This window comes from Momordica charantia, assembly GCF_013281855.1.
Source record: "Momordica charantia cultivar OHB3-1 chromosome 8 unlocalized genomic scaffold, Mcharantia_2.0 BLBB01000008.1, whole genome shotgun sequence".
In the NCBI taxonomy this organism is placed as follows: Eukaryota; Viridiplantae; Streptophyta; class Magnoliopsida; order Cucurbitales; family Cucurbitaceae; genus Momordica; species Momordica charantia.
The window spans coordinates 21,190,397-21,214,680 of record NW_028275166.1 but is presented as its reverse complement, the minus strand read 5'-3'; the positions used below and the strand labels follow the sequence as shown (position 1 = coordinate 21,214,680).

General features: G+C 38.5%; 2 protein-coding genes and 1 long non-coding RNA gene across 3 annotated transcripts; 2 read left to right on the top strand and 1 right to left on the bottom strand.

Annotated features, from left to right (window-relative positions):
• The first annotated feature begins 5,840 nt into the window (after positions 1-5,840).
• LOC111018516 (F-box protein CPR1-like) lies at positions 5,841-7,130 on the top strand. Its single transcript, XM_022294627.2, has one exon. It carries the CDS (start codon positions 5,932-5,934, stop codon positions 7,084-7,086), a length of 1,155 nt encoding a protein of 384 aa, XP_022150319.2. The 5' UTR covers positions 5,841-5,931; the 3' UTR covers positions 7,087-7,130.
• Positions 7,131-14,235: 7,105 nt separating this feature from the next.
• Positions 14,236-16,803, top strand: LOC148209770 (uncharacterized). The gene is made up of 3 exons (XR_015793005.1): positions 14,236-14,753; positions 14,841-14,880; positions 16,571-16,803. It is a non-coding gene; the product is annotated as an uncharacterized LOC148209770 (long non-coding RNA).
• Positions 16,804-22,686: 5,883 nt separating this feature from the next.
• On the bottom strand, positions 22,687-23,699 carry LOC148209769 (uncharacterized). The gene is made up of 2 exons (XM_088126986.1): positions 23,586-23,699; positions 22,687-23,493 (listed from the first exon to the last, which is right to left on the bottom strand). The coding sequence occupies exons 1-2, from the start codon at positions 23,697-23,699 to the stop codon at positions 22,687-22,689; spliced, it is 921 nt and encodes a 306-aa protein (XP_087983112.1).
• Between the last annotated feature and the right edge of the window lie 585 nt (positions 23,700-24,284).

Genomic DNA, 24,284 nt, shown 5'->3' with positions numbered 1-24,284 from the left:
CTAGCCGCCCCCCCCCCCCCGTTCTTCTTCGTTTCCAATTCCCGCCGCCCCTCCCTTCGTTTTCCGGCAGCCCTCTGACGCTCGACGCAGCACCGGTGCTGCTAACCACTCCGACCGGGACGTCGACTTGTAGCAGCGGCGGACGAAGGACCACGCGCGGCGGCCGAAGAGCAGCAGCAGGCGGCGCGACCTCGACGTTCCGGCACCTGCAGCAGCGGCGACGCGTTTCCCCCGGCGTCGGCAACGGACCAGCGCAGCTCCTCTCCGCGGCGGCACACGGCGGCGACCCAGATCTGCAGCGGCGCACGGTGAACGGGTGTACAGCGGCTAACCGGCGGTGGTCGACTGCTTCGATCCGACAGACAGCGACTCCAGTGGCGGGATTTGTACGTCACAGCAGCGTTTAGGACGTTTGGCGGCTACCCACATCCGTTCGAAGCTCGATTTAGGCTACCCACACCTTGGCAAGCTAGATCTAGGTGACGCACATCCATACGAAGTCAGTTTGGTGGTAATGTGTCATTCGAATCCTTTTAGAGTTGAATTTCGGAGGCCAAATAGGTTGTTTAATGTGCTGTATTTTCTGTTTCGGTGTGCTTAGGTGTGGAGTCGGCGCAACATTTAAGGGCACGGTTGTGTATAAGTAGCACGGGGGCGGGTGCGTGCGTTGGTGTATGTTATTTGGTTGCCGATGTACTGTTTATGATGCTTAATATTGGTTCTGATACGTGGTTGTGCAGTGTAACTCTTGTTTATGTAGTTTTTGTATGCCTGGTTAGTGTTGAATGTCCGTCGGTGTTAATAGTGTGAATTTTGCATTGTTGAACTGCTGAGATCTGTTGTAGAATGACGTATGATTGTAGGGAATGTTCGTTAAAGTGAAATTATTTTGGAAATGTTCGTTGTCTGAATTCGTATGAAGTGTTTGACGTGTCTCATGAGTTTTTATTATATCTAACAGTGCTTATTGAATATGGATGTTGGATATTAAGTGTTTAGATGAACTACGTTGGGCTCCAATCGTTTGAAATTTGTTGACTATGCTCTGTTCTGACTAAACTCACTGAGGCGTTGTTGTTAAGATTTGGTATGTTGTGAAAGCATGTTTGGTTTATTGTTTTGCTATTATAATGATGTTTATGTTGTTGAAGCATGCTAAAATGTGTTGGTGAGTTGTGAGGTGCATTGAAATCATACTAGTGGTGGTGTTGTTGATGGACGTTGTGGTGGTTTGTGTTATTAAGGGGTTAGTACTGGAATCTTGGTTAGAGGCTAGAAACGATATGTGGAGTTTTGCAAATTATGAAGTGAATGGGTGAGTGTCAGGGCCTCGGGTATAAATGGTCGAGGGCTGATACGTCACTAATTGGGTATCGAGGCCTCGGGTATAAATGGTCGGGGGTCGATACGCCAATATTGGATAAAGATGAGTGTCGAGGCCTCGGGTATAAATGGTCGGGGGTCAATGCGAGGAGTCTTTCGAAAGGAGAACTATTGGGGCCTTGGGTATAAATGGTCAAGGGCCAATAGATTGTAAGACATCGAGGCCTCGGGTATAAATGGTCAGGGGCCGACACTACCAAAAGAATGGTTTTCGAAGAGCTCGATTAACTGAGGTGAACATAGTTGTATTTGAGGTGTTAGGGAGTCAGGTGGACGACAATGGTTTTTATATGATTGTGGTTAGCATCGGGTCTTGTAGAGCATGTTTATAAATGAATCTATAATGTATTAGTAGAGCATGTCTATGGTTGTTCGCATACTGTACTGATAGAGCATGACGATGTATGTTTCCTTTATGGTTATGAGCATGATGTTTATGTGTGCTTGGTGAGGGCTACTTACGGAGTATATTTTATATACTCACCCCCCCCCCCCCCGGACTCTTGGGTGACCATGGTGATGGGACGGAGGAGACCTGACGAGCGAGGACCATAGGCTGCTTAGTTTTCCTGTTTAGTTTAATTCATTGGTTAGGGCCTTATGTTGTGGCCAATAAACGGTTTATTTGCATTTGAATAATTGAGAGATTTTTCCTTGTTGTTAGTCTTGCTTCGGGTTAGGTGCCTATTTGAGTTTTATTCCTTTTGTTTAGATTCATATAGATTGAATAATAAACTTGCCTCGTGAGGTGGTTCACGAATGTTGTTGAATGTTATTCCATGAGATTGGTTTATCGTTAATTTGATGAGGATTGGAACTTGATTTTTTATAAGTTTATGTGCATAGAAAGTTGGCAGGATGTAGCCGGGGTTAAATTTGATTAGTTGGGTAGTTAATGTGACCTAGAGGTGTACGGAAAATTCTGGGTCGTTACACAGATTCACCAAAGTTTGTACATAATGAACTATACGAGAAAAGCATCATAGTGAGAGACATTCTCACAGTTTTTTTCTATATACCTTCCTGAGAAAAGAAGTGCCATTCAAGGAAGTAGTTTTCCTTTTCATGCAAAAAAAAGGTATTTCCACTTACGCATACTAGTTTTGCTACCACATGCACATACACAAATTATTTTCAATTTAATTTTATTTTATAATAAATATAAATAAATGAGAAAAAAAATAATACCACTAACAATAAAAAAAAATTTAAGATGGTATATATATGGCATACTTCCTCAAAATATATGTATTTTTTAAAAAACAAAATATGTATACTTTTTACTTAATATTTCCAAGATAATTTCTCATATCGATTTTCATATATATCATGTTCTCTTAATATATTACACAACAATTTGAGTTGTTTTTGAGATTTACAAAACTTGAAAATTGAAGGAAATGATACAACAAAAGTAAACAAAATAAGATAGAGCTAGTATTGTTAATGAAAAAAATAGTGGAAGAACTTATTTTTACCATAAGAGAATGAAAGAGCTCTAAAGCTCGTTAAAATTTTAAAATAGGTTAAATTATATAATTAAACAGGATTAAATATAAAATCTTTAAATTTTTAGAAATTAAAAATAAAACTTTTTATATCCAAACTTTTAGTTACTCATGCTATTCAAGTAACTTTTAAAGCAATAACGAAGTGTAAAGTAAATATGTAGAGGTGTATGTAATAAATAGTTGAGATTTTAAGACTTTTGATATTTTTAGATTAATTATTATATCATTAAAGGTAATAATTAGTGAATTAATTTTGTAAGTAAAGTTTTCCAGTTCTAACTTTTCAAATCATATGATTCAAAATTTTCAAATCATATCATTCAAAATATGATTCAAAATTTTCAAATCATATCATTCAAAATAAAATAGGTAAGTTATTAATAGTAATTAAATATAAACATATTTTGTAAATTTTTAAAATAGTCTATATATATATATTTTTAAGTTGTTTATATATTAATTTATTATTTATAATTCGTATAGTTATAAAAATATAAGATTAAAAACTAATAATAATTATTAATAAAATGTATTTAAAATTAAAATATATGAAATATCATAAATTAGTTATCTACACCTCTTTTTCTTTTTCCTTTTTTTTCTTTTTTTTTTTACATTTCATTATCTTGAATATATTAATTAGAAAAAAGTGTAAGTATTTTAATATTTTTTTTATTTTTAAAATATCATTTTCCCTAATTTGAGTCCATCAATTTTTAAAAAAATATATTGTTTGTTTATTCAAAATTCTAAAGATTTTTCAAGTTAATATTTTGTTATATATTGAACTTTTTAATTATTTTATAAATTTAATCATTTAATCTCTGTAAGTTTATTTAAATTGTATGATTTCATGGCACTTTTATTAATGAATTTTAGGTTACATTTCATTATTTTTAATATATTAATTAAAAATATCCCTAATTTTTTTAATACTTTAATTTAGAAAATGTTATTTTACCTGATTTGGGCTATTGTTTTTCTAAAAATATTTTGCTTGTTTATTAAAAATTCTAAAAAAAAATTAACTTTTAAATTTATACCAATATAATTTCATATTATAATTAAAACTATTAAAGAAAATTTCTTTAAATTATATTATTCGAAAATGAGGAGATAAAAAGTTTTGTTCTGTATTCCAACTTTTTAAATTCCCTACAAATGATTGTTGATAATTAATTAATTTATTTACTATTTACAATTAATAAAAGGGTTTTGAGGTATTACCTTACATGAATTTTATTCTCAACCAAAAAAACATGAACTTGTAATTGATCAATATATTATTTCTTTATAAACAAAAATTCTAAATAAAAAAACACTAATTATAAATGAACAATAAAAAAAAACAACAACATTAACAAACAAACAAAAATCAAACTCTAGGCATAAATATCCTCACTCTTGATAACTGCTTGACAATCACTATTATTCAACCTCATTAATTGTAGAACAATAACCTCGCAAGCTTAGGATCCAATATATAGATTCGACACATGCATTCCTTATAACTTGACGAATATACCACCAACAGGATCTTCAGATGTTTTTTTAGATTGAATCATCTTTTGAGAGCAATGTTTTGAGAGAACTAAGTTTTGTGAAGAAAGTAGTGAAAAAAAGTATATTTTTATAGTAGTAGAGGATAAAACGTTACAAAACTTTTGAAATTCTAATACAAATTTTAATAATTTTAATTTTATGTTGTCTTTTTTAGATCATATAAATTTATTATTATTGATAATTAATAATTAATAATAATAATAATTAAATTAATATGTATACTAAATTATTAATGGTATAGTTTGTAAATTATAAATTAAGGAAGAAAAAAAATGTCCTATAATATTTTTTTTAGATACTCCAATATAGTATAGATTTAATTTTTTAACCAAAATGTTCCTGCTATTGGATCTTTTTTTCTTTCTTTAAATGGGTTTAACTTTAATTCATATTTCTTCGGTTTTTTTTAATTTTATTTTTATTGTTGAATCTTAATTGTTCCATCCAATAATTAAAATATCGACCTCAGTTAAATACAATATTTCAAATTTACAGATGTATCAAATAATACAAAAAATATTTCAATTAATATTTAAGTTCGCTTCACTTTCTAAGTAAATTATAGATGTTATTATTAACATTTATATTCATATCCATAACTAGTTGTTAATATGTACTAAAAAAATATAATAATAATAATAATAAATAGCTAGCTGTTGATATATTTAATATTTCGTAAATATTTATACCAGATATTGGAATGTTGATGGATGACAAAGCCCCACCCAACGCACTCTCTCTCCTCCGTGTCTTCCGCCCCAGTTGGTAATATTTTATTTATTTACTTTCATATTGATATACTTTTCATTCTTTTAGAAAATGAATCACAATATTGTTATGATTTTATAAGTTAGGATTATGATCTGTTTTAAACAAATCCAAAATTTTCAGAAAAATTATAAGTTTAGTTTTATTGCAAATGGCAAATGACAAATTGCAAATAATAATAATAAAGATTTCAATATATTCTAGTTAGAATCTTGGTAAATTTGTGTTTAATAAATAAATATCATATTTAATGGGGAGAATTATAAAGATTTATCGAAAGAAAAATCTGAAAAAATATAACAGAGTGAAAAAAAAAAGAGGGTTGATTCTGTGTGTGATTTCAGCCATATTTAAGATCACCAGATCTTTTAAAATTTTTTAGTAAAGGATACAGAATCCGAAAGCAATTATGGTCAATATATTAGTCGTAATTCAGGCTGAAATTCTTTTTATTAATTACTCTTAACCCTCCAATTTGGGGTGAAAAACAAACCTTTTCTTCCTCCCCAGATTTATTGATGTTTGAGAATTTTATTTTTAAAAATATTATTAAAATTAGATTTTTCGAAAAAAGAGAAAAGATACAAAATAGATATTTTTTCAGCAAAGCTTAGATTCTGATTGGATCCAAAAAAACGTGGGCCCCACAGCACGAAAAGTGCGCCTCTCCTAATCGTAAAATGCAATGGAAGCATAAAGAATTTGAATGGTTTTTGTTGGAGCAGGAGACGCGTTGGTTTGGTTAATTCCGAAATTGTCTGCAATGGCGAGTCTGGGAAATCTACCGGAAGATGTGATGATGGAGATTCTGAAGCGGCTCCCGTCGGAGTGTGTTGGTCGATTCAGGTGCGTTTCCAAATACTGGTACGCCCTAATCAACGACCCAGAATTTGCCGACTCTCTCCAACATCGAAGCCTTCTTGTGAAGCGTACTGTAATTAGGAACGAGGAGTCTGGGGAGAAACAAACCATGCTCTCCTCCCTCAAATTCCCCCTCGCATCTGCGGCTGTTGTGGACATGGATCTTCCATTATCCGAAGATTTTGAGTATTATGTATTCAGCGGCTATTCTCACGGTTTAATTTGCCTCTCCGATAACCTCGACAATATTTTCATCTGTAATCCAGCAACTGGAGAGCTTCGCCATCTGCCGCCGTCGATTCTCCTCACCAAACCCCCCGAGGACCCCTTCGATCGAAACGGTACAAGCATGAACGCAGTTGGATTCGGGTACGATCAGAAATCCATGGATTTCAAGGTTGTTAGGGTTGTGGAATTCTATGAAGAAGGTAGATATCCATGTTTGAGAACGGAAGTGTACGATTTGGGGAACGATGGTTGGAGAGAAATCGAAAGCCGTGCTTGTGGGTTTGTAGTCTCGGAGCCTTCGTCCTTTGATATGTATCACGAAGGAATGTATTACTGGATCGCGGAAGAGGAGGGCGAGGGAGGGAGTGAAATCATCCAGTGGTTCGACATGAGCGAGGAGGTTTTCGGGCGCATTCCATTGCCGCAGGGTTTTTTGAATGACATTGACAAGTACATAAGTATGTGTGTTTGGAAGGGACGTATTGTTCTGCTTTTATATAATCCTGAATTTAGTGAAACCACCATCGAAATTTGGGCGATGGATAACAAAAATTTCAACTTGTGGGCCAAGGTATTCACAATCGACCCTGTTTCAGGAATTGAGATGCCATTGGTGTTTGTGAGTTCTGTTGAACTTGTAATGGTAGACAAGGAGGGGCACCTCATTTTGTACAATCTCAACACCCAACGCTTTCTACACCTTCCACTGAAAGGAGATTCCGAACAGTTGGCAGTGACAGTTTTCGTCAAGACTTTACTGTCGGTCAACTGAAATAACTTTAGGTTCTAATACTAAACTAAGTTTTTACTTCTTCAGTTGGAATCTCTAATTATTAGCTGTGCTGTTTGTTTCCCCTTTTCCCTTTTTACTTTTTGTGAGACAAGGTAAATTTATTTCTAAGCAAAGTTGTAGATGGAGGCTGGATTAATTTAGAGGTCGGGCCCTTTCTTAACAAAAAAAAAAAAGAAGAAATAATAATAATAACAATGAAAATTTGAAACAATTTATGAAAATAAGGCAACGGAATCTGTTTGAAAAACGCAGACTGCAGTGCCTTGATTTGAACCAATCTGGTTTTGGTTTGTTGTACTGTGCAAATTCTCTCTCTTTATTATCATTTTCTTTCAAATAATAATATTATGAAACATGGGGCTTGGCCGAGCATTTCAACAGATGAAAGAAGCTTTATATCATTAAAGAACAGTCGGTTCTTCTGTGTTCTTCTCAATTTATTCTAATTTAACAAGATTAAAGAGTAGTCATTGAAGTTTTTCGATCATTTTTTTTAGTACTAAATTTATCAGGTGCTTACAATTGGATGAGTTGTTGAATTATATTGCATTAAATCCATGAACAAATCTTCACCATCAAATTTGAAAACAAATTTCTAAGAGTATTTGTAGTTTAATGGACATAATTTCTGTCATATCCTCTCTGATGGCAATCAAAGTTATTTGTAGTTTAAAAGTTTAGCAGATAAATGTTTTCTATTTTTTTCCCTTTTCATTTGGTGCTAGTTCTTAATTAATTATCAAAAGTTGCTCGATTGAGTTATTATATCTCATATTATCCATGCAAGGCAAATATTTATTTTTACTTATTTCTCCATACATGTTTTTTTAAAAACAAAAAATGTCCACATGGTTCACTATTTACCTCCCTGCTAAAGAGGTTTGTAGAGGTTTTTAGATTTCATTTGAGCCTCATCACCAGACACCAGCAAAAGCTTCGAGAAGAAAGTCTTTAATATTGCTAGAAAGAACCTTATTGAAGAAAGGGAAAAAAAAAATTAATGGAAATCCCAAGTGCACTATTTTAGCTTGTTCTTTTATATCTTACCATTTGAATTCGGATGTTATTTTACCATCAATATTTTACTTTACCTCTACCTATATCTATATCTATACTATATTAAAAAATAAGGATTTGTGAAAAATATTTTTAGTCTATAATATCCTTGTAAATTTAACTAAATTACATAAATAATATTCATAATAATTCACAATGGTGCATTGAAAAATATGATTAAATTGATATGTGCATTGAAAATTATAATTAATTTAAAATTTTATAACTCTAACCACTTATTTATGATTTTATCATAGTACCGTTTCAATGACCTTTCATTTTTTTTTTATAAAAATCCTTTCAAATTCTATTAATTTATGAAATCCAATTTTTCCAATTCTATAAATTGTGGTGAGGAGGAGATAGTTTGCGAATCGATGGAAGGAGGCGGAAGTCACAAAAACAAATTTAATTTCAAAATTGAATTTCTAAAGTCCCGATTCCATTCCATTGTTTTTATCCTCAAACACATGGTTTCACTACTCTACAATAAGTCCTCGCAAAATTGTTGTTCTCCTTCTTTCTCATAGATCGGTTTCGAGTCGAGGCGTGCGACAACGAGAATGCATGCAGTCGAAGAAAATCAACTCATTCTTTCTCCTAGATCAGTTTCGAGTCGAGGTGTGCGACGACGAGAATTAATGCATGCAATGAAAGAAAATCAACCCAAATCCTATTTGTTTCTCGATAATGGTTGCAAGAGTGGTAAAATGAGGGAGTAAGTCGAGGCATGCGACAGCGAGAATGCATGTAGTTGAAGAAAATCAACCCATTCTTTCTCCTTTTAATAAAAATGTCATTAAAACAATGGCATTTGATTTATTTTTAATTATGGGTAATAGTATCATTTTCTCAGTTTTTTAGTTTTAAAATACATATGCAAAACTTCTAAAATTGTCATTCAAAATAATAAAATTTACTTTTAACATATATTTATTCATTGTCCATCCTATTTATATTTATATTTATATCTATACTATATTAAAAAGCATAGATGTTTGAAAAATATTTTTAGACCATATTACCCTTTTTATTGAGTAAAGTTACAAATATATCATTTTTTAGTACATCATCTTGCCCTTTGTGTTTTATGAATCACAAACCTATCATTTTGATTTAACCACCTTTTATTTGTTATTCTTAAAAAATATTAATAATTAATAATTTATATATATATATATAACAACATTAATTACAAATATACAACAATTATATCAAATTTTAATTTGACGTCAAAATTAATTATTCAATATAAGAAATCAAACTAATTACTTTTACCATGAAGAGATGATAGGTTACAAATTTAGTATTTTACCATCCTTATTATTTTTTAGTACAACTGTTATCATTAAATTGATAGAATCACTATGAATTCTAATCAATCAATTAACCTTTGGGTGTTGGTACAGTGGCATGATGCTTAAAATCTAGGTTCTATCCTTCTGTATCCAAAAGTCAAAAAAAAAAAATGGTTTAAGAGTCCCTAAGATTTACCATAGAAAAATTATTGCCTTTTTTTAAAGCTTACAATGACGTAATAAGAAATATCAAATGCTAAAATATGAAAAGTTTTGCATTCATTTACCTAAATAAACTATATGATTAAATATGTTTTGCTTTCATTTGAATTTAATAGTAGAATATCAAAAGTTTGAAAATCTCAAAAACCTTGCAACTTCTTCCTTCTCTATAATTATTTAAATCTTAGATTGTTTTATTTTTTTCGAATTAATTAATAATGTATCTCTCTAATTTAAATAAATATATATAATGTAATTTCAAATTATGAGGATAACCATTTAAATAAATAAAAACATGAGAATAATTATACTTTTAAATTTGAGATATTAAAAGTAATAAAAATTTGTTTTAAATTCAATTTCTTAGATTTGAAAGGATTATAATTTTGTTAAGAATATTAAAAATCAAACAAATGAGATGCAAGTGTGAAAAAACGAAGTAAATGCTAGAATATCAAAAGTTTTATATTCAATTTATACAAAAATTAATTATAAAATTCAATATATTTATCTTTAATAACTATAGAATATCAAAGGGTTTGAAATCTCAAAAGTTTATAACTTCATTTTATTCCCTATCAAATCATCACAATCAATATTTTGAGTTTTCTTCTCTATATACTTTTTGCTCCACACAATCGTGGTAGTAATTTCATTTTTTTTTTTTGGAGTAATTGAACAATAATGTAGTTTAACAACGGTAGATATTTGTATCTCGAGAAGCAGTCATCATAGTTCATATATTTGCAAGAGGTAATTATATATCTCACGAAAACGATTCCCCTCATTCGCTATTGTGATTTTTAGTTTTAGAATTAATCTTAATGTTTTCTTTAAACTTATGCAGGTTTGATTTTTTTTTTTTAATTTTACCTCTGTAGTTTGTTATTAATTTTATTTCAATATAAAATAATTATTGATTAATTTTATCTTAAATTTATGGAAAAAAATAGTATCAACCATAATTTTGTAGTAACTATTAAATAGTTACTACAAAAATTAATATAATTTAATTACAAATAAAATACACAACGTTTCTTATATATAAATAAGCTTTCATATAAACAAAATTATATTTATCTTCAAAAATAAAATTAAAAATTTCAATTAAAAAATATAGTAATAATAATGATTTTTTCTAGATATCGATTTAAGGAACTTTTAAATTCAAATAATAAATACATAAAATAATTTAAATGTTTAATAGAATACAAATTGTATTATATTATAATGATGATTTAATTCATATTTTACGTTTAAATATCGTATACTTATATATACAATTATATATTTTTTTAACTCACTTTACTATTATTTTTTATTTTTTATTTTTGAAACGGTACTAAACATAAATATCAAAATAAATTACACCTGATATTAAAAATAATTTTGAATGATTATAATTAACTTATACTTTAAATCAAATTGTTAATTAAAACTCAAAATAATAAATAAGTTAGTTTCAACGAAAAAAAACATAAAAAAATAAAGAAAAAATAAACTCGTGCAATTGTGGTAATCCACTAGTTATTATATGTGGTATTAAAATTCATTTTAATTGAGATTTTAGGCTTTGAAATGCTACATGATAGTTAGCCCCAGTCTTGGATTTAGTGAGCTTGGGGAGGTTTACACATTTTTTGTAGGTAAGAGAATAAGGGCAATTTAAGTCAACCTACGACATTGGCCATAGCGTAATTCCTTATCAATAAACTTTTTACTCATGTAGTTTTCTTAGATCGCTCTTTTGTATATGTTGATGTGAATACCATAAGTTACTCTTCTTGCTTGATGCCTCCCTCACTTTTATGCATAATCAGACCTCGATGAGTTTTTTATGGTGATTGGATCATTACAATTTTTTCTAGAAATGAAACATAGGGTTGAATTTATTAAAATCGTGTTGCAACATTTTATGCAAGAGTTTGCACAACTTCAAATCAAGTCGAGCTCGAACCCAGTCTTTACTCCAACCTGAAACTTCAAGGGAAGACCTGCAAAAGAGGGTAAAATCTCCGACGCTCAAGTCAGTAAGCAGCTTGGACTCAATATTAAGTTCGAGGAGAAATTCGATACCTGATGGTGAAATGAGGCCCTCTATTTATAGGTTCAGGTTCCGACAGGGGCTACGACAGACGGTTATCTTGGTCGGATTGGAGATCGGATATGTCGGGTTCAATGAGGTCGAACTCGGACACATACTGGAGATGAAAACTTAATTCTTGGAGAAAATGACTAAGTCTTCAACCTCGGTAGGTTCTGAGGTCGAGCTCCATAAATGTTCTTTGGGGTCTTTTCCCAACTAGCGAATCGATGTCCTCTACGTAGCAGTCATGTTTCTTCCCCCAAACATTGAATCCTTATCTGCCACGTTCGATCTCGATATGGCAGAGAAGTTATTCTCCTTGGGAAACCAACCCACGTGGTGACTTTCGATGTCGTCATAATGAACATCACCGTCGACAAGCCTCGAAAGTGGAGCCGTCATTCGGCGCACACTCGAGTACTTTTGACGTTCGGAATTCTTCCAATCTGAGTCGTCCTTTTTTGGACACGCGTACGATCGAGATTAAACTTCGGGAGACTATAAATACCCCCAAGGTTGCATTTCCGTTTTTTATGCCTTCTGAATTCTTGGAGTCCGACCTGAGCATATCAGAATCTTACTTTAAGTCAGTCTCGTTTCTTTGCTTTTTGTTTCGTTTTTTCAACTTTCAAGTCATGTTGGCATCTTCCAGTTCCCCTCGTTCGTCTAGTGATAGCTCTTATAGTAGCACAGCTCGGAGTCGGGATTCTTCACCCAAGAAAGCCGATTCGGTAGAAGAGTTTGCGAGTAGGTTAGAATCCGAATTGGAGGAAGAGATTGACAATTTTAAGTTCTCCGAGGATGATGGAGATGATAGTGACACATCCACATCGGGCCAGAGTTTAGAATTTCCTTCCCCAATGCCAGAGAACTACCTCGACCCCCTTTGTAGGAGGTATAACATACCGAATGATATCATCCTTACGCTTTCCAAGGAAGGTGAGCGAGTTGACACCCCCCCCCAAACGGGTGCGTTACCCTGTACTTGAAGATGTTCGAGTATGGCTTTCGCTTGCCTGTTCATCCTCTTGTGCATGAGTTCCTGGCTCGGACGGGGCTAGCTCTTGCCTAAGTGGCCCCCAATGGATGGGGTGTGGTTTTTAGCTTAGCTGTGCTGTTCTAGCTAAGATGTAGGGAGGTAGATGATCTAGACCTCCTCGGGGTTGACCAGCTCCTAGCTTGCTTCGAGGTTAAATGAATCTCTAGGAAATCAGGGAGATACTATATGTGTGCTAGGAAGGGCGTGGGAGGCATTCTCAAAGGTCCAACCTTCATAAAAAAGTGGGTTGGGAAGTGGTTCTTCGTCTCTGGAGCGTGGCTGGCCAAAAACGAGTCCGACCGGCCCTTCCACAACGTCCTTTGTCGGTTTGGAAACTTAGGTAAGGAGTAGAGCCTTTATTCTGCTTTGAGTTGTTTCTCTTAGTGCTCTAACCCGTGGTTTTGTTCTTCTTAGTTGCTATAAGACCGATCCCTCAACTTTCCAAGCCGACCTTCAATGCTCTGAAATTTTTCAAGAGCAAGTTTAAGACTGGCAAGCAGATCAACACGCTTATAATGGACAAACTTCTCCTTGCCTCGGGATTGCTCGACTATAACCCTCTTTTTTCCCCTCCCGAAGCTCGGAGACCGGCTCGGAATTAGGTTGGTTACCCTTAGGCAATTTGTACTTATTATTTGACATTTTTCCTACTTTCTTTTGACGCTCGCTTGCTTTCTTTGTAGCCATGGTGTGCGGTTTCTCTAATGATGTTAGGCGCAAATGTCCCCGCACAGGACAGACTTCCAAGTCAAAGGAGGCACCGAGTCCTGCTTTGGTTAACCCTCCCATCGAGGTCGAGGTGGTCGAGGTAGAGTGTAACGCCCCACGTTCTCTGACTCGTTTATTTTAAGAGATAAATAGTGTCTTTGGATTTTTCCTTAAGTTGATAACTTTAATTCTTGGATTTTCTAACTTTGAAATTCTAATTTTTGGCTAAATTAAAATTAAGTTTAATTTCATTGGATTAAGATAATTTAAGTTCTCGACCTGTGTAGGAGATTTTTAGTTAAATTTTAAATTCACGAGTTTTAGGATTTTCCTTCCTAAATTCTACTTTTCTTTGAATTATTATTTCTGGGTTTTAGAGTTTAAGTTAACTATTTTATTTCGGGTTGTTGTGGGGTTTATTTTTATTTCTAAAGTATAATTATTGGGCTTTTGTTTTGGGTCATTGTGTTATTTAGTTGGGCCTCCTTTAAGAATAAGGGGTTGGGCTTTTAGGTTTAAAACAAAATAAAGAAAAAGGGATTAAAACAAAAAGAATGTAAATTAAAACAAAAAAGAAAAAGAAAAGGAAACAAACCTAGAATTCATCTCTTCCTCTTCCCTCTTCCTTGTAGCCGCCCCCCCCCCCCCCCCCGATTCCTTCTTCTTCCTCTTCACCATTGCAGCCGCCCCCACCCCCAGCCATCCTTCACCTCCGGCGACCCGAGCAACCCGTGCAGCACCGCCGTCAACAACACTTCTCCCGGCGGCGAGCGTAGCCAGTGGTGCGTTTTCCCTCGTCGGTGGCTCGAGCAGACAGCAGCTCCTACGTCGATTTGAAGTAGCCAATGGCGGCGCATCATCGTGAACGGTTACAGCGGCGGTGTCTTCAGTTTCTGTTGTCTTGGCAGCGGTGACACTCGAGATCTCCGACGAACCACGGCGTCGATCCTCCCTCCACTACCAGATCTGCGGCGGACAGCTCCGATATGTGGCGTTTGCTCCCTTCCGGCGACGTTAGACTGTTACCCACACGTAATCGGAGCTGGATTCATGATACCCATTCTATTCGGCATGGGTTCGGCGTTGACCCACCTCTAATTGGACCCAAATCAGCATTACCCATAACTGTTTCACATCGGATCAGCAAGCCTAAGGCCATTCGAAGTCGAATTTTGGAGCTCGAACATCCTCGTCGTCGACCCACTCCTAACCAAGAGGTTTTAGGGTGAGATAATAGGTAATAGATCACCTAAACTTAGTTTCGATGCAAACTAAGTGTTTCTAACATGAACTCTAATCAAGTTTGGTTTGCTTTTGGATTTAGGAACCCTTCGACGTGCTTAGTAGTGGTTTAGGACTTTGTGGTAAGTAGTTTCTTACTGGAGGGATTGGTTGTTGTGTGCTGATATGATATGGTTGTTTGCTCGTGTGCCCATGTGTGATACTTGCATGTTGCTTGTCGTTGTTATCATTTAGTAAACGTCATTGTTGATAAAATTGTTGATATATCTTGGGAAAATTATGTGGTTGTGTGAATAAATTGTAGCCAGGTAATCTAGGATGACTATGATTGAATTGCTGTTATGTTCTAATTGGTTTCCATGATGAAATTTGTATACCGGTACTATAATCTGTTGTTTCGGAAGCATATTGAATATTTATGAGAAATCGGTTGTGTTTGATGTATGCTGGGTATTTATCAATTATATTTTGGTTAAGTTGTTGGTTGTGCCTTTTCTCTGAACGATGCCTGTTGGAGTTGTTGGATCGTGCTGGACTATTTTAGATTGATTGGCTTTTACATATGATCATTTTGGTGTATCGCATATTGGACTGTTATGAGATTGTTGATGCATGAGGCATGGCGTAGTAGCAAGTAGGACTCTTGTGAGAGTTTTGGGACATAACAAAGTCAGTAGACAAGGGGCGTGTGCGTGCGTTAATGTATGTTAAATGGACTCTAATGTGCTGTTTTTGTGGCGTTTAATGTTAATTTTGTTACGTCATTTTGCTAAATAATTCGCGTTGTGTGGGTCGAAATACTTGGAGTAGTGTTGGATATTTGTCGATGAAAATGGTGAGATTTCTACTTTGCTAAACTGTTGAGTATTGCTGTGGTAATGTTTGTTGCCTGGATATGCATGAATTGTTCGGCGGGTTTTGTGAGTCATTATACTTAGTAATGCTTGTTAAATAATGATGTTGGAGATTAAGCATGATTGGGTTGTTATCTCATTATTAGAAAGTTGTCTATGTTGTGGAAGCATGCTGAATTGTATTTGTGAGTTGGAAGATGCAGGGGTAGTGGCTTAAGAAAGTATATAGTAAGACTCTGGTGAGAGTTAGATTCTTGGAGAAAGTGAATGGGTGAGTGTCAGGGCCTCGGGTATAAATGGTCGGGGGCTGATACGTCACTAATTGGGTATCGAGGCCTCGGGTAAAAACGGTCGAGGGTCGATACACCAATATTGGATAAGGATGAGTGTCGAGGCCTCGGGTATAAATGGTCGAGGGTCGATGCGAGGAGTCTTTTGAAAGGAACACTATTGGGGCCTTGGGTATAAATGGTCAAAGGCCAATAGATGGTGAAGTCATCGGGGCCTCGGGTATAAATGGTCAAAGGCCAATAGATGGTGAAGTCATCGGGGCCTCGGGTATAAATGGTCGAGGGCCGATGCAGCAGTGTCGGGGCTCTGGGTGAAAATGGTCAGGGGTTGACTCTACTCGAAGGAGTTAGCTGTGGAAGGCTAGGATAGCCGTGATAAGCGTAGAAGTGCTTGAGATGTTAGGGAGACTAGAGGTCGGTAGTTAATGTGTTCCTGGTTGTGGTTGTCATCGAATTTTGTAGAATGTGTCTATGTTTGAATGCATAATGTGATGAAAATCATGACTCTGATTGTTTCATGATTTGGTTGAGCATGATGCGTGTGTGTTGATTCTTTAATAAGCATGACACGTTGTTCCTTGATAAGTATGCTGTCTGTGCGTGACCCTTCAGATAAGGGCTGCTTACTGAGTACTGTGGTTGTACTCATCCCTCTTTTTCCCCTCCAGTTTGTAGGTATCGAGCTAGCTCTTGGGATGGTGATGGCGAGGATGAGGCTTGATCGGAAAGACCATTAGCTATGCTGCGTGCAATTAATTTCTTTTAGTTAGGATAGTTGTGGCCATTTAATCTTGTAGTTGAGTTGTTAGTGGTTGGTCTTGTTTAGTTTTATTGTCTAAAGGATGTTGTAAGGTTGCCGATTCATTATTCTTTTAGAGCATTAATTTTGTTAGCCTCTTGAACTACGAGATTGTAATCTACTTAGGATATTCATGAATACATTTGTTTAAGTTTATCGTACTTGAATTAGGTTTTGCTTCATTGCCATTCGAGATGTTAATATTCATTTAGTGGATGGTTTATAGTTAGTAAAGGTTTCCTTGAAGGATTTAGTTAATGTGAAGTCGGTATTAAATGGTTTATCTGTATAGGATGTGAGTTTCTCTTAAATCTTTAGTGTTGTTGTTCTAATTGTTCAAGCTCTCGTGAGTGTTGAAAATTAGAGTAGCGCAGGAGAAGCGTGGTAGCTTTATTGCTTAGTATTGTTGTGAAGATAATTCTCTTGTTTATGTGAAAATTTTAGGTAGTCTTAGTAACGGTCCCTGTTTGGAAATGGTGAAATTCCTAGGGCGTTACATAGAGCGTGGAACGGCTACTCCACAGGGGGCTGTAGTGGCTGGTGTCTCTCAGGATCATGAGATCCTTGATGTCTCCCCCCTTAGGGAGGTTCGGAGAAAGGCCTCCCCAAGAAGTCGAAGAAGAAGAAGCGCAATACCAACTCTTCCGAAGGCGTAGTGAGAGAGGTCCGAGCTGAGCAGCGAGTTAGCCCCTTTGGGGATTTAGTCGATGATCCAGAGGCGAGGATAGGCGGCACCTCAAACATCGAGATGAGGTTCAAGATCTAACCTTCGAGTGTAGGGGTGAAGGAGAATGTTATGAAGATGTCAGGCTCCTGCTTCGATCGTTGTTGGAGGAGGGCTTCCAAATTCGTCAGCGCTCTAAGGTCAACTATCCAACGAATGTTGGACTACTCTACCGAGGTAAGATCTTATGTTATTGCTTTCACGCGATTTGTCAAGAACTAACCCCTTGGTTACTTTATTTTCCTTTTAGACTCATGCTGCCATTTGCCAAACAGCCCTTATGATGAAGGCCGAGCGGGATGGGCGCGACTTTCTCACTTTAGAGGAACGAGAGGCCTCCTCGGCCACTTTAGAGACTGACGCTTCCTTAGAAGGGAACTGAAAGAGGCCCGAGCTAAGGCCTAAGCGTGGAAGTCCACTTCGGAAGCTGACAAGGCCGAGCTCAAAAGCGTCAAGGCGAAGGCTGCCTGCCACATGAAGCTTCTGAAAGGTGGGCACGTTGTGGCCAAGGACCTGGAGAAAGAGAAGTTTGCGTTGCTAAAGAAAAATGAAGAACTCGAGCTCCACCAAGCCGACCTGGAAGAGAAGCTGAAGGCCCGAGACTCCGAAGTGGAGAAGCTGAAAGTCAAGCTTGAGCTCGCGGAGTCCAAGCTTAGCAACGAGGTACTCTTGGAAGAGTCTTTTTGCCAGCATCCTGACTTTGATGGATTTGCCAAGGACTTCAGTGATGCTGGCTTTAGGTTCCTGATGAAGGGAATGAATGAGGAGACTCCCAAGCTCGACCTCGAGCCCATCAAGCTTCGGTATGCCGAGAAGTGGGCTTCGGGTCCTCATGGAACTCTTGGCCCCAAGACTTTGTGGAGCAGTGCTTGAAGGAGCTTAAGTTTGATGTCGAGCCCGACAAGGGGGAGGGTGCAGGCCTTTCTTCTCAAGGGGTTGACGGAGCCCCCTTCCATGCTACCAGAGTGAACTCTTCCCAAGAGGTTGGGATAGTGGATTCCCAAGAGCTTGACATCCTTGGCACCCAAGGTGAACTTGGATCGCACCTCGGAAGCAGTTGATTCGCTCCACCTTTTCTTGCTTTCTCAGATTGCTCTGACTCTTTTGCACTTTCCTTGTCTTTTTTTTTACGCTCATGTACTGAGTCCCGACGTTTATACATCTCGGCCCAAACTTTTGATTATTAATACACTATCTTCTTTCTAGATTTTGTCTTTATGTTTGTCATGTCGCCCCTAGAACTTGTAAGTTCTGAAGGTTTGGTCTTTTTCCAAGTTTTAATCTACATCGTACCTCGAACTCGTAAGTTTTAGAGGTTTGAATTTTTCCTAAAGTTTAATCCACATCTAGCCCCCATTTAATTTCACATCGAACTCGTACCCTTAAGAAACATGAAATTGAATAACACGGAGTCCTTTACTGGGATTAGCCCTTGAAATTTTTACAAGTCCACTTTATCTTTGGACTATTTCAACATTTCAAGGGTAATATCACTTCAAGTGCTCTGCGTTCCACAGATGCAGGAGCAACTTTCCTTCAAGATCGACTAGCATGTACGTCTCAGGTCGGACTATGCCTTTGACTTCGAACGGCCCTTCCCAGCTCGGCTTCAGGGCGTCGACATGCTCTGCACTGTACGAAGAACCAAGTGTCCGACCTGGAAGCTTTAAGGTCGGACTATCGAATTGTGGTGTCTTGCCATTCGAGTTTGATATTTTGTTAGGCGTAGTTGGGCCGCTTCCCTCTTTTCATCAAGAAGATTGAGGTTGGGGAGTAGCTTTTCCTCGTTTCTTACTTACTCGTACTAATCTATCCTCTCGATAGGAATTTCGATCTCTACGGGTACTACGGCCTCGGAGCCAAAGGCCATAGTGAAAGGGGTTTCGCCAGTGGACTCCCTTGACATTGTTCGGTAGGACCAGAGTACCTCAGGTAGTTCCTCGACCCACCTACCTTTCCTTGCATCCAGGCGTAGCTTAAGGCCGCCTTTGATAATTTTATTGATCGCTTCTACCTATCCATTGGCCTAAGGGTGAGCCGGGGACGAGTAGAGATGATTGATTCTGAGCTTGTGACAAAAGTCCTTAAACTTCGCATTGTCAAACTATTTCCCTTTGTCTGTCACGATGGTATTAGATATGCCGAAGCGACAAACAATGTTTGTCCAAATCAATGTTGTGACTATAGCCGCCGTAATTGTGGAAAGCACCTCGGCCTTAGTCCATTTGGTAAAGTAGTCGACAGCAATGACGACGTACTTGGTCTGCCCCTTGCCTAATGGGAAAGGTCCAATTAGATCCATTCCCCATTGTGCAAAGGGCCATGGAGCCGAGATCGGAGTTAGCAATTCAGGGGGCTGATGGATGATATTTGCGAAGCGCTGGGAATTGTCACATGCCTTCACGAATTCTTTTGCGTCATGATTGATTGTGAGCTAGTAGTAGCCCTGACGAACGATCTTGGCCAATAACGACGTAGCCCCCAAGTGGTTGCCACAAACTTCTTCATGTACTTCCCTCATAACGTAATTCCCATCTTCTTTGGAAATGCACTTAAGAAGAGGTAAGGAGACTCCGTGCCTGTACATAGCTCCATCTCGAAGCAGATACCGAGCTGCTCTCCACGATATTTTCTTTGCTTCCTTTGGATTTGCTGGGACTTTGCCTGTTAGGAAGTCTCTGTTTGGGTCTATCCATGATGGAGGTTGAGAACCAACTTCCATCATGTCCGACTCCAATATAGAAGGAGTATCCAAGATCTCCACTAGGACCGATCTCGCCAGATCGGTCTCGTAGGTAGATGCTAATTTGGCTAAGGCATCGGCATTGGAGTTCTCTGACCTTGGAATCTGGCTAATTTCATAAGTCTGAAAGTGGATCTTTTGTATGATATATTCTTGTTTGATTTGATTCACTATCAGCTAAGAGTCGCTGAAAATCTGAAGGTGGCTGGCTCCTAGTCCCCTTGCCATGCACAGGCCGACCAGCAGGGCTTCGTATTTGGCCTCATTGTTTGAGGTACAGAAATTGAAGTGGAGGGCATACTCAAAGCGCATGCCATCTGGGGTGAGAAGGAGCACACCCACACTGCATCCTCATTCATTGGAAGATCCGTCCACGTACATTGTCCATGGTAGGTCGGATACGGAGGTTTGAGCCGATGGCGAAGTGAGCCCTGCTATGAAGTCTGCAACAACTTGCCCCTTCACAACTGTTCGGGGATTGAACTGGATTTCATACCCATTCAGCTCTACGACCCACTTCATTATATGACCAGATGTCTCCGGCTTATGAAAGACTTGCTTCAAGGGCAAGTTCGTGAGTACGGTCACGATATGGGCTTGGAAGTACGACCTCAGTCTACGTGCCGAGGTGACTAAGACGAGAGCTAGTTTCTCCATTTGAGGATACCTGGTCTTGGCCTCGGTCATGGCTTTACTTGTGTAGTAAAGTGGACGTTGGCATACTCCATCTTGCTTGATGAGGGCCGCGCTGACTGCGCTGTTGGACACGACCAAGTATAAATGTAGTTTATCTCCGGGCATGGGCTTCGCTAGCAACGGTGCCGAGTAGAGGTAGCTCTTGAGCTCTTCGAAAGCTGCCTCGCACTCGGCTGTCCACTCGAATGGTCCCTTCGTTCTTAACACTTTGAAAAAAGGAATGAATTTATCGGTGGATCTGGAGACAAACCGGCTGAGGGCTGCATTCTTCTGTTAAGGCATTGTAACTGCTTGAGAGTTTTTGGGGCCTGCATCTCGAGCATGACCCTTATCTTCTCCGAGTTGGCTTCTATTCCTCGGTTATTCACCATAAATCTAAGGAACTTCTCGAATGAAACTCCAAAGGCATACTTGGCCAGGTTGAGCTTCATCCGATATTTGCGAAGGATTTCGAAGGTTTCAGTCAGGTCGGCCAGGTGCGACCTAGACTGCTTGCTCTTGACAAGCATGTTGACCACGTATATTTCCATGTAGCGTCCGATCTGGTTGGCAAACATTTTGTTCACCATCTTCTGATAAGTTGCCCTTGCGTTCTTTAGGCCAAATGGCATGACCTTATAGCAGTAAAGGCTTTGATCGGTTATGAAGGAGGTGTGAATTTGGTCTAGTTCGTGCATCTTTATTTGGTTGTATTCGGAGTAGGCATCCATGAAGGTGAGCAGCTCGTGCTCGACTGTGGCATCCACGAGCTGATCGATCCTCGGCAATGGGAAACAATCTTTTGGGCAAGCCTTGTAAAGATTGGTGAAGTATACACACATTCTCCACTTCCCATTGGATTTTTAACTATGACAACATTAAAGAGCCACTCATGATAAATAATTTCTTTTATGTATTCAACTTTAAGCAATTTGTTCACTTCCTCAACAATTACATCACTACTATCTTTATTTATAGGTCATCTTTTCTGCTTGACAGGTCAGAATGATGGGTCGATGTTGAGGCGGTGAACCATTATTTTCGGATCGATGTCAGTCATGTCCTCGTGGGCCCATGAGAACACGTCTGAGTTTGACCTGAGGAAGGAGATGAGTTCTTCCCTATCAGCGGCCCCCAGCTTGGTGCCAATGCTCACTTGCTTTTCCAGGCTGAGCAAGGGGACAAGCTTCAACTCTTCAGTGGGTGCAGCTACTTCTCGTTGGCTAGCTTTAGGCTGTTCATCCTCGAAAGGTGGAATAGTTGGACTTGGAAGAATTGACTCCTCTACCAAGGCACAAATTGCCGATCCCTTGAGTGCCGAGGTATAGCACTCTCAAGATGTCTTCTGTTCACCTTGGATCATGCCGACTCCATTGATGGTTGAATGTTTCATAACCTGATGCAGAGTTGACGGAATGGCCCGAAGTGAATGGATGATAGGCTGTCCAAAGATGGCATTGTAAGCTGACCTGCCATCTATCACCACGAACTCGACCATCTGAGTGAATTGGGTGTCACCTTGGCCAATTGTGATGGGGCGATCGATGCAGCCCTCGGGAGTAACAGACTCCCCGACGAATCCAACTAAGGGCGTTAGATTTTTCTTCAGTTGTGCCCTAGTCTGTCCCAGTGCTAAGTAAGTAGTAAGCGACATGATGTTGGCGGAAGCGCCTCCATGAACTAGCACCCTTCTAACTTGAACATGGTCGATCAGTGGTGAGATCACCAAGGCATCGTTGTGGGGCAAGTGGATCCTCTCTAGGTCAGAATTTGAGAAGGAGATAGGGCAGGTCGGTCTCCGTTCTTGGATGGTGCAGACCTTGTGCCGAGCCTCCTTGGCGAGTTACTTCCTCTTATTTCCAGATTGGCTCCCACTTGGGCCTCCAAAGATGGTGTTGATGATCGTCGGTCGGTCATCCCTCCAAGGTGGCGTCCTTGAACGCTTTCGCTCTTCTTTCTTCTCTATCGAGCTTGAGCCCGACTTGCCAACATAGGTTTTGAAGTAGCTATCTTGAATCAGGTCTTCAATCTGGCGCTTCAACTCCCAGCAACTTGAGGTGTAATGGACGGCCATCGCAGTGAAAACGGTAGTACCTGTCCTTGTTGCGCTCTCTGGGTCTTCTCTAAGCTTATCAGTTCGCTTGAGGAGCTTTTCCAATCTGTTCTCTATTAGTAGAATCTCGGAGATCGGAATAGTGGTTGGAAAGTACCTCTTATAAGGCCCCCTTCGATTGGAGTCCGAGTCAGATCTCTTATACTCAAATCGGCCTTGGGAGGGCTGAGAAGACGATCCCTTGTCCTTAGACTTAGAATCAGACTTCACCTTATCCTGATTTCGTGACCTTTTCTGGTCGGACCTTTTATCTGTCCGACCTAGTTTAGTTATGAGCAACTCTTGCCCATCTGTAACCTTCTTGGCCAGGCCAGTGAGGAAGTAGCACATGACCAAGTCGTCAAAGCAATGCACGACCTTGAGCTGTTCCTCTTCGAAGCGAGTCACGTATTCTCTTAGTGTATTGCTCTCCTTCTGTCGGATGGTGGCGAGATGGGTGGCTGTCTTCCTATCGTAGTGCCGAGAAGAGAACCGATTGATAAATTCTTTCCTCAGCTGACTATAGGTCGAGATCGACCTGGCTAGCAGCCTTCTGTACTAGAGTCGAGCACTCCCCGTAAGAGTGATCTAAAAAGCTCGACATTGATGGCGTCGGTCACCGCTTGGAAGTCAATGAGGCCCTCGAAGACCTTAACGTAGTCCTTTGGGTCCTTAGACCCATCGTAGGGCTTCATGGCGAATATCTTGAACTTTGGAGGAATTGGAGCTTCCAATATGTTCGAGGTGAACGACGATTCACCCATTTCGCCGTCATCAAAGGGACTTTCTTTCTTTTCGCACTTCGCCTTGAGTGCTTCAACTTATTCATCGAACCTGTTCTTCATCAGGTTGAACTTTTCCCTTGTTATCACTGCCTCCGACATCAACGGTTTGTACTTTGACTGGGCTTTAAGGTCAGAGTTAGAATATTTGTGAGAACGGGATGGAAAGATCACCGGGCCTCGTGAGGCGTTCCTCTTTTTGTCGACAAAGTGCTTTCTGAGGTCGTGATCTCGTAGGATATAGTCGACCCCCCCATTGTCGGTAATTGGCTCATAGTCGTCGGGATAAAGGGATGGATCTTGATCATCTTCATCATCCGGCAGGTTATCTGCTCCTCCTGAGACCTTAGATTGGGACCTAGTTCGGTTCGCCCGCATCATTTCGTTGTAAGTTTCCTCCATGGTGCGCACTTGGTTACGCATGTCATTCAGTTCTTGTTGGAGGGTAGCGAGAACTTCAGGGTCCACGGCTGGTGCAGCCCTTTGAAAAGTCTTCTTCAAGATCCCACCTCGACCTTAGTTGGTCTTAGCGGGTCTCGGATGAGCAGGAGGCAGATCTACCTCTTG